The following is an 11,040-nucleotide window of genomic DNA, read 5'->3' on the forward strand; positions in this document are numbered from 1 at the left end:
TCTGCAGCAAAGCCAGTCTGAACTGCATTTCCTAGCAGCTGCTAGGGCTGCCTCACAGCTCAAAATGCTTAATTTAAACATAAGAATTTTATGGGGACGTCTCTCTTAGTCCAGCAGGAAGATGGGGGTCTCTAAAAAGACCAGGCATAGAGACAGATGCACATTGTTTCTCTCTCTGGTTTTTTCCTTTTATTTTCTTTGTGTCCCAAGCATCACAGATTTTTTTTTCCCCCCCCATTGGCTGCAGAGCCACAACAAGGTCTCTCTTCCAAGAACTGAAACATTGGTTGTCATGTTTTTTGGCTGTTAACCCTTTTAGTATGTATGTTTGGACACTGAATGCCAAATAATACAGATAATTTGCAAATAGCCTTTGCCAGATATTTAAAATGTTTATATTTTGAGCCTTACACATCCCTGTGTGTATTTTATGCTGTCAGCACTACAAATACAGTAAAAAGTTATATCTAAAAATAAGGTAATGGAGTATGTTAAACCATATTACATAACACTTTAGACATGCTGCAAACCCTACCTGTTCCCTAAAGCATTTCAGGAGTGGGATGGGCAATATGAAAGAAGGTGTAGTAGAAGGAGCAAAAAAAGCACAAGTTACTGAAATCATAAAGAGCTTGATCCTTCAATGAGCTAAACAGTCTGGTCCTGATCCTGCAGTACACGTAAGCGCATCCTGAACCTGCATGCATAGTACCTTATTGGACCAAACCCTTAATGGTGCAAGTTAGATGAGACAAGATGAAAGGGACTCTGTGTAGCAAGGAGCAGGACTGTGAAGGTCACATCTCAATGTGTGAATGTGGCAAAGAGTCAATAGTTTCTAAATTGCATAAATAAAAAGTTACAAATGTAAAGAAAAATAATGGTATCACTGTACAAGGGCCGTGGAAGAGCAACCCTAGGACTACTGTGTAGAGAATTGGAGGGGGTTAATGTCTAAAAGATTTAGATAGAGAAGACAATGAGGTTGATTTATTGTATGTCAACCCAGTATTATGGGGAACAGCATAGAAAGCAGTCTTTAAATATCTGAAAATCACATTTTCCAATCTTTTTTAAAGGGGCTTCCGGAACAAGGGTCTAGGACACACAGTCAGATCTGCTAACAAAAAGGGCATAACACTTGATTGCAGTTTAAATTTGTGGAAACATTTTCTGAAAGACTGATTACTCTAGTATACTTTACTGTAATTTTGTCTTCCGTTTTTCCTTGTGAGATTGGAAATCTTTATTTAAAACTGGGAAAGAGTTTAAATATAATTCAGATTCAAAAGATAGGAATGTTCTATGCACAAAGCACTTGATTTCAAATTGTGAGTAAGAAGAGGAGACATAAATGGCTCTAGGCCTGAAAATAATTAATCTTTGTAGCTCACAAAGAGGATCATGTAACTTCCAGCAGGAAAAAAAGGCTTTTAATCCAGTCAGCAACATCATCCTATCTACATGATCCTCAAAGTGGATCTATTGTATGTTGGAGTAGTAGGTGTAGCTTTTTAATTCTAGTTTTCCAGCACTTACCACAACAACCAGCTGACAATTGCTTTTTTCTGTTTTGTTGCAGTCTATGTGGAATCATTCCAGGGTTGAGCAGCATCTTCCTTCCACGAATGAATCCTTTTGTCTTGATTGATCTTGCTGGTGCTTTTGCGCTTTGCATTACGTATATGTTAATTGAAATTAAGTACGTATAATAATTATTGAAATAAATAAAATAAGTATTTAGGATATAATTCATGGGAAATCTCCTTTTAGGTTTGCAAGCACTGGTCATGTGGTAAGAAGTTGAAATGTCACGTGAAATTTCAGCTTCTTACCACATGAACCAAAATTGTTGAGACACATTTGTTTTTTAAAAGGCTGTGTGTTTCAGAAACACATGCTTAGTGAATTTTTGTATGTTCTCTCTCTCTTCCCCCCCCCACCCCTACGCCCAATGGTGGCCATTTAAAAGAAAAGGCATATGGCTTGCAGATACCCTAGGAAACAAGCACGTCATTTAAAATTACCCTTTTTTGTTTCAGCAATTATTTTGCTGTAGATACAGCTTCTGCGATCGCTATTGCTTTGATGACTTTTGGTACCATGTATCCTATGAGTGTCTACAGTGGAAAAGTACTACTTCAGGTGAGACAGTGTCAGAAAATGTTTTAATTTTACTTTTTTTAAAATGTACATGTTTAATGATATCCACCATTAAACATGGAAATGAAAAATGTTCACAAGAAAGAAATGATACATGATTAAACTCTGAAGAAATTTGTAACGTGAGACAACTTTGTATCACAGAATCATAGCAATCACAGATGCAGCCTATAGTTTCGATTGAATTGTTGCTCTGTTGTTAAATACTATCAGCATTGTGAGTTTAGTAAACTACCCAGTCAAGTAATTACATTTAAAAGACTATACTACTATAAATTATAAAGGCAGCAGACTGTAGATCATAATAAAGCCTAATATAGCTTTAAGATTAGGACCAAATTAGCATCTGTTTGTCTTTATTATAACATTCTTTTGATTATTTTCAGACAACCCCACCACATGTGATTGGTCAGCTAGATAAACTTATTAGAGAGGTAAGTTAGCGTATAACATGATATATGAGGTTCACAGCAAAGAAGTCCAATACAAAGGCTGAACGTGCATAGTGAGAACCTACAGGTCTTTCAAGTGTTCCTCCCACAGAAGATAAATCTGACTGCAAATGAAAATTCTACACTTTCACTTTGTGTGTGTGTGTGTGTGTGTGTGTAAGAAATATAAAGCTTACAATCTAAATTAGACAGTACAGTTGATATGTCTTATAGAAAGGTTCAAATTCCTAAATTGGTACAGATCTTCTTTAAAATATATTCAATCTTTGATAAATTATCACTGAAAAGGTTTGCAACAATTTGTTTTAAGAAGGCATAAAAGAGGGAGTTTCCGTTTATATTTTAACAAAGTGAGGAATTGTAAGCATTCATGAAAGAGCCTGGGTGTCGGGGAGGAAACAGGTCTTGCTATATGAAGAAATTACACATTTGTAGATAGTTGGAATACATTGGATATAAATATGTATAGGAGTTTAGTGGCATGTTCAATAAAGTCCCTTATGAAAATTTAGTTGAAGGGAGAGTCCACAATGCAAAATGAAATATTGACAGTATCATCTACAGCTCAGCTATCTAAACCAATCTGCATTTCTAAAAGACTGGAAATGTTTTCTTTAATGATAATTTACCACATATTTGTGTTTTAAATTAGGTTTCCACTTTGGATGGTGTCTTGGAGGTTAGAAATGAGCATTTCTGGACATTGGGCTTTGGTACTTTGGTATGTTTTATGCCATATTGTCTTATTCTTTAAAAAGGAAACATCTTTAATCTCTTAGCTAAATAATTATTAAATGAGATCTCTTATTATTTTAAATGGGATTTGGAAATTCAGATGCCATAAAATATAGCTTTCCCCCTTCCTGTTAAATAAAGCTTGAGGGGATTTTTTTTTTTTTAAAAAACACTAATTGCAGCACTTTTCTGAAAACTTAGAGTGAGGCTTGGAATCCTCTCCCCCACCCTGAATAAGATACAATTTTTGGTTATATACAGAAGCATCATGGCACAGATCCACCATAACAATCTTTTGTTAAAGAAATGCAATTACAATTCAGAGTAGTATCATAAATGTAGAACTACTTTATATCTAGAAAGAGAACAATACCACTAGCAGCAGATTCAAATGTTTCTCAGCCACGCACTTGTCTTACTGTAGGCTAGATTATAGCTTGGTCCTTGTAGGATTTTTTTTTTTAGTGCGCCCTCCATGAAATCTTTGCTTTGAACCATGCATTGATAACCAGTTTTCAGACTTGTCAGAGGACGTTAGAGTTGAATCTTCTTGATGTAATCATTGACTTAAACAACAGCTTTGGAGTAAAGCTGCCATTTTGGATCTTTTAAAAATTCTTCCAAATGTCATCAATGATTAGTGCCAAATCAATTGATATGGGATTCTCCTATGGCTTTATCTTATGGGAAGTTAATATGAATTGTCTCTGAGGAAGAAAAAGCTCAGCTACGAGAAGTGAAAAGGAAAATATGGTCTCTTCAACTGAACCATATGTGCTCTAGCAATCCTAAAACAGAACTAGAATTGCTGTATTACAGAGGAGCACCTAATAAGATCCTAAATGGAAAATATGGAGTTTATTAAAGCTTTCTAACAGCTGTTTTTTCTTCTGTGATATAAAATGGACACACAAAGGAAATTGTTACTGAAACTAAAGCGGGGGATCAGGTACTCAATGACAGCCAGGAATTAAGAGTCCTTTAAAACTTTCCTCTCCTTTTTATTCTTCTGGCATGTCATACCCTGAAAACATGAGCTTCTTGGCCAAAGTTAACTTACCCAAATTTGCTGATAAGGAAAGGGAGGCTCTGGAGTCACCTATTCTGTTATCTGAAATACAAGATGTTACTGAACTACTGAAGTCATGCAGTGGGAATACGTTGGACTCAGTGGATTCTCCACAAATTTTTACAAAACTTTTGCACCTCAGCTTTTCTGTTTGTACTTAGCACTTTCCAATCTGCAGTGGAAATTGGAGTGCTGCCCAAAATCTGCCTACACTCTTGCTAGTTAGTACTACCAGAAAGAAAACCAGCCATTAACTGCTCTTGCTGTAGGTCAAATTCTTTGTTAGATATGGATGCAAAAGACAAATGAGGGACAGAACTTTGTTTCCCATGCTGTCTGCAGTACTATTCAAGTTATGGAAGAGGGAGATATTAGTAAGGGTCAGAAAGGCACACGCCACACACAGATTATATCCTGTAGTGTAATCACTTCAGACACAGAGCTCTGAGTCTATGTACTGTTAATGGCAGTGCTGCTGTTCTTACTTTACCTTCAAGCTCACCTGTTACAGGTGTTGTCTCTTGCATTCAGCAGCAGCATAAGGACATACTTTTCTCAACTTGGAGTTTGTTTCACTGTTCTTTCTTCTCCTTCTCTCCACCTGCTCCTGTCATGTTACAGCTGCTGGCCTCATTTCACTGTTAACAATATTTAACATCAAGTGCATAACCTTTTAATAATCTAAATTTCCCAGAAATGAATCTCAGCTTGTCACCATTCCCAGTGTTTTGGCCTCATGGAAATTTGTTCTCATCATGGAATTACTTAAGTGTGGCTCTGATCAGTCGTCTCCACTGACGCTTCACAGTAGTCTCCACTTTTGTGCAGAATAAGATACTCTTTAGCGCTCCTTGTATCTAAAATGTTTTAATGCAAATCAAGATCTCCACCTAAAAGTTTTATAACAGCCTGGTTGGTTTTTGTTTTGGTTCACTTTCTAGGCTGGATCAGTACATGTACGAATTCGAAGAGATGCTAATGAACAAATGGTACTTGCTCATGTGACTAATCGACTGTATACTCTAGTCTCTACTTTGACTGTTCAGATTTTCAAAGATGATTGGATCAGACCGACCTTAACATCTGGGCCTATTGCAAACAATATGTTGAATCTTTCAGATCATCATGTTATTCCAATGCCACCTTTAAAGGCTACTGATAATTTGAACCCTGTTACATCCACTCCAGCTAAACCTAGCAGCCCACCTCCAGAATTTTCTTTTAACACACCGGGCAAAAATATGAACCCAGTTATCCTTTTAAACACTCAGACAAGACCCTATGGATTGGGCCTTAATTATGGATCTGTACCTTACAGCAGTGTATTCAATCAAGGACTTGGAATTTCGGGGATGGGAGCAACTCAAGGATTCAGGACTGGTTTTACACATGTCCCAAGCAGATACGGAACTGGCACTCGAGGTCAACCCCAGCCATAATAAACTCTATTTTGCGTTATTTATTGTACACAAGGGTATTGATTTAATTTTTTTTATTTTAATTGCCCAGCCTTTGTAAACCATTAGACCATTTTAAATTACTGGGATCAATTGTTTATATTCATTAAACAGTTAAATAGCATTTCCACTTTTTTATGTTCATATATATGATGCAACAAATTCTTGACAGACTTGTGAAACTTGCATATAGTTTTTACAGCTACTGAATTTATTCACATGCAAATGTTACCTTTCTTTTTCCTCCAATAATGTGCTGAAGTATAACGTGAACATAGTTTCATGCGAGAGCAAAATTGTGAAGGCAGAGCATCCTCCATTCTTTTCAACTGCGAATTGTTTCTGAATTGTTTACTGAATGATTGTGCAACAGCAATGGTTCATCTGTTCTGCCTCAGTTATTTTTTTTCTTAAAAATTATGATCACTGTTTGATCAATCTTTGGCAAAGTCACAGTTAGATTTTCCTCTGTTGGAAAAGTCTTTTTTCTCAATACACATTTTACTGTCCAGTATGAGGAAAAACTAAGGCTTTTAAATTTCTTATTGACATTAAGGAATCGTTTATTCCAAAATTTTATTTCTTGTTGATTTTATTGAGGTACAAAGTGGTCATCAACTGTTTTTTTTGTAGCTGTTCCATACTCATATTTGTATTTTTTTTATTTAATTGCAAAATTACATGACAGTATACTGGGAAATAAAATATTAGAAACTCCGTATTTTAGAAGCACCTCTTTCTTACTTATGGCCAGTCCCGTAACAGTAGGAACAAGGTAAATGGCTTTGGCATGCATAGTGGATGGCTCACGCTTGTTAAGCCACTAGTACATCCTTCAGATTGTTGAAAGTGCCCTTTCATTCCATTGTGACTTTGTATTTCTCCTGTAGATCTTCAGAAAACAGTTCACCATGTATACACCTAGTTCACAAGCATAGTATATATCAATGGTGCTGAAAAAGAGAACGCAGTATATGGCAGTGATGCTCTGCTTTTGTGGTACTGATAGGGTGACCAGACAGCAAGTATGAAAAATCAGGACAGGGGGTGGGGGGTAATAGGAGACTATTTAAGAAAAAGACCCAAAAATCGGGACAGTCCCTATAAAATCGGGACATCTGGTCACCCTAGGTACTGAGGGCCATATTGGCAACATGGCTGTGTCTAATTTTCATGTACACTTACCTGTTTTTTCTAATAAATATTAGGGCTGTCAATTAATCGCAGTTAACTCATGCGATTAACTCAAAAATTATCGTGATTTAAAAAAATAATCGTGATTAATCGCAGTTTTAATTGCATGGTTAAACAATAGAATACCAATTTAAATTTATTAAATATTTTTGAATGTTTTTCTACATTTTCAAATATATTGATTTCTATTACAACACAGAATACAAAGTGTACAGTGTTCACTTTATATTTTTATTACAAATATTTGCACTGTAAAAATGATAAAATAAACAGTATTTTTAATTCACCTCATACAAGTACTGCAATGCAATCTCTTTATCATGAAAGTGCAATTTACAAATGTAGATTTTTTGTTGTTACATAACTGCACTCACAAACAAAACAATGTAAAACTTTAGAGCCTGGAAGCACACTCAGTCCTACCTTTTGTTCAGTCAATTGCTAAGCTAAACAAGTTTGCTTACCTTTATGGGAGATAATGCTGCCTGCTTCTTATTTACAATTTCACCAGAAGTGAGAATAGACTTTCGCATGGCACTTTTGTAGCCGGCATTGCATGGTATTTTATGTGCCAGATATGCTAAACATTCGTATACCCTTTCATGCTTTGGCCACCATTCCAGAGGACATGCTTCCATGCTGATGATGCTTGTTTAAAAAAAAGCGTTAATTAAATTTGTGACTGAATTCCTTGGGGGAGAATTGTACATCTCTTGTTCTGTTTTACCCGCATTCTGCCATATGTTTCGTGTTATAGCAGTCTCAGATGATGACTCAGCATATGTTGTTACATTTTAAGAACACTTTTGCTGCAGATTTGACAAAATGCAAAGAAGGTACCAATGTGAGATTTCCAATAACCACACTTGACCCAAGGTTTAAGAATCTGAAACGCCTTCCAAAATCTGAGAGAGAGAAGAAGAGTGAAGCATGCTTTCAGAAGTCTTAAAAGAGCAATGCTCCAATGCAGAAACTACAGAACCCAAACCACCAAAAAAGAAAATCAGCCTTCTGCTGGTGGTATCTGATTCAGATGATGAAAATGAAAATGCATCAGTCTGCACTGCTTTGGATTATTATCGGGCAGAACCCATCATGAGCATGGACACATCCTCTGGAATGGTGGTTGACACATCAAGGGAATATGAATCTTTAGCACATCTGGCACGTAAATATCTTACGACACTGGCTGCAAGAGTGCCATGCAAAGGCCTGTTCTCATTTTCAGATGACTGTAAACAAGAAGCGGGCAGCATTATCTCCTGCAAATGTAAACAAACTTGTTTGTCTGAGCCATTGGCTGAACAAGAAATAGGACTGAGTGAACTTGTTGGCTCTAAATTTTACATTGTTTTATTTTTGAATGTAATTTTTGTACATAATTCTACATCTGTAAGTTTAACTTTCAAAATAGATTGCACGACAGAACTTGTATTAGGTGAATTGAAAAATACTATTTCTTACAGTGCAAATATTTGTAATAAAAAAAATACATAGTGAGCACTATACACGTTTTATTCTGTGTTGTAATTTAAATCAATGTACTTGAAAATGTAGAAAACATCCAAAAATATTTAAATGTTTTTTATTATTTAACAGTGCAATTAATCACGATTGATTTTTTAATTGCACAATTTATTTTTTAATTGCTTGACATCCCTAATAAATATGCATATAGCCATGTTCCTCCAGGGTCCAAAAGTGTATCCCAAAAGGGCTCCTCCCTTTTCACCTTCCCATTTCCCCTTTGCTATGATGATCCTGTGGAAGGGCCTTCTGGCAATATTGCTTTTTATTATTTCCCTTGCCCCTATTGTCTTCCACACCATTCAACTCCTCAGACACAAGTGTTCTCTACATTGTCTTCTTCATCTCTCAGCTCTACACAAACAGGTTGCCCATTCATGTCATCCTTGCCACCCAGCTCACCATACACAGACTTGTCCCTCCCACTATCCTCGGCACAGAGGCTCTCCCTTTTCTAGCTTGCATGCTCACCAAATTAGTCCACCCATCTTAGATATTCATAGAACACCAATCACCATAGTCAGTATCTAGGTGACCCACAAGTTGAAATCTAATCAGATGTTATCTGAAGATAATGTGTTTGACCAGAAGGATAAAGGCCTTTGTCTTCCAGAGCTGGTTAAGTTAAGAAACAAACACTTCCCTGGAGCTTAAATCTTCACTAGTTGTGGAGTTTTGCCATTCCACACACGAAGAAATCATTTTCACTTTATCTCCCCATTACTCGCATCAGTCCACTCAGACACATGGATGAGGGCTTCCCAGGGGAGAAAAAAAAAGTGTTCTGTAGAACAGTACTTTGGTGGGGACTGCCTGGGGCCCATCTGCTGAGAACCACAGCTATTGAGTACATTTTCACATGAGTTACAGGTGGGATCTAACTCTTAGGACAGGCCTATACTACAAACTTGCATCGGCACAGTTGCATGACTGTAGCGCTTCTGGTGAAGATGCTCTAAGCGGACGGGAGAGAGCTCTTCAGTCAGCTTAATAACTCCACCTCCGCAAGAGGAGGTTGCTGTGTCGGTGGGAGAAGCTCTCCTGTCAACATAGCACTGTCTACACAGGGGGTTAAGGTTGGCATAACTGTCACTTGGGTGTGGATTTTTCACACTCCTGAGTGATGTAATTGTACCAAAGTAAGTGTGTAGTGTAGACCTGACCTACTCTTCCTAGCCGATGAATGAATGACAGACACTCAGTTCAGTAAAGTGTTAGAAAGTATAATGGTATCTGGAAACCAAGCATAAGCTAGTGCTAGTGAACTTTGAAGTAGTGTATATTTTCATCTAGAAGAACCCTTGGTTCAATAATCGCCTTTGTTTAGTAACCTCACCTTCATTATGCAGTTTTTAATAGAAGTTGCATACGTTTAGGGTAAAATTCACCCCAGTACAGAGGATATTAAACAGGCCCTTTGTACTTCTTAAGCCTACGTTCTATCACCCTCAATATAGCAGTTTTAGCAACATAAAAACTGTTCTTTACAGTATAATACTTTAGCTACGTTTAAGAATTGTCTTTACTTGTTACATTGATTTTTTTTTCATTTTTGTGAAATATATCTATTGTATTCATTGCACCTGTTTGCTTGCTTTTAGTAGAAGCCACACTTTAAATTGAAGACGCATTAGATTTAAAGCCCCAAAAGAGAATTGAATCCACAGCTTCTTATGAGAGATTCAGTATTTTTACTGAACTGTGCAATATTACTACACTTAACAAGTATTTTTGAATTGCTGCTTTACTGCACATACCACAGACGTGCAGGTAACAGGCTCTAATAGAAATACAGCTCTTCAGCTGACTGACTGTTGTACATATGTTCATAATATGTGTAGAATCAGGATAGAGTAAAATTAGAAAAAACAATTTGACTCCCATCTTTAAAATCTCTTGATGTGAGGAAACAAATTAAAGGCAATTGTGATTCTTAAAAATAGAGAAAAACATAACTTGTGTAAAGAATTCTGTCATTGTCTTGTATGTCGATTGATGTTTGAATCGCATAATAGATGGTCTTTTAGTTTTCACAGTCATGTAGATTATTAACAGAATTGAATGTATATATTTTGTAAATAACTTTATATATGACACTTCTGATACAAGATTTTTGTCATCCTTTTGCCTTTGCTAATTGTATTTTAAATTTCACTGTTAGCTGGTCACAATCAGTGTGTTTGGTATCTAATCACACAAAAAAGCAAGTATCTGTGTACATTAAATGGGAAATGCTGATTTTAATTGTATTCACGTTCATGGCCATGAGGCTGGTGCCCCAGCAGGATATCATCCAGGGTTTGTGTGGACTGTATTTTGTTGTACAGAGGAGGCTGGCAGGAAGGGATAGCTTAGTGGTTTGAGCATTGGCCTGCTAAACCCAGGGTTGTGAGTTCAATCCCTGAGGGGGCCATTTAGGGATCTAGAGCAAAAATTGGGGTTT

The 11,040-nt window shown here is 36.7% G+C and overlaps 1 protein-coding gene across 9 annotated transcripts in view; it reads left to right on the forward strand.

The window, feature by feature from the left end:
* Positions 1 to 7,974, forward strand: part of SLC30A6 (solute carrier family 30 member 6) — a 43,833-nt gene extending 35,859 nt beyond the window's left edge. For all 9 annotated transcript variants that reach the window (XM_073338332.2, XM_073338333.2, XM_073338334.2 and 6 more), the window contains 5 exons: positions 1,583 to 1,702; positions 2,043 to 2,145; positions 2,550 to 2,597; positions 3,268 to 3,336; positions 5,361 to 7,974. In XM_073338332.2, coding sequence (XP_073194433.1) covers positions 1,583 to 1,702; positions 2,043 to 2,145; positions 2,550 to 2,597; positions 3,268 to 3,336; positions 5,361 to 5,858 — 838 coding nt within the window. In that variant the 3' untranslated portion in view covers positions 5,859 to 7,974. The remainder of the gene's footprint in view (positions 1 to 1,582; positions 1,703 to 2,042; positions 2,146 to 2,549; positions 2,598 to 3,267; positions 3,337 to 5,360) is intronic.
* The last annotated feature ends 3,066 nt before the right edge of the window (positions 7,975 to 11,040 follow it).

The sequence above is a fragment of the Lepidochelys kempii genome, chromosome 3 (genome assembly GCF_965140285.1).
Source record: "Lepidochelys kempii isolate rLepKem1 chromosome 3, rLepKem1.hap1, whole genome shotgun sequence".
Lineage (NCBI taxonomy): Eukaryota > Metazoa > Chordata > Testudines > Cheloniidae > Lepidochelys > Lepidochelys kempii.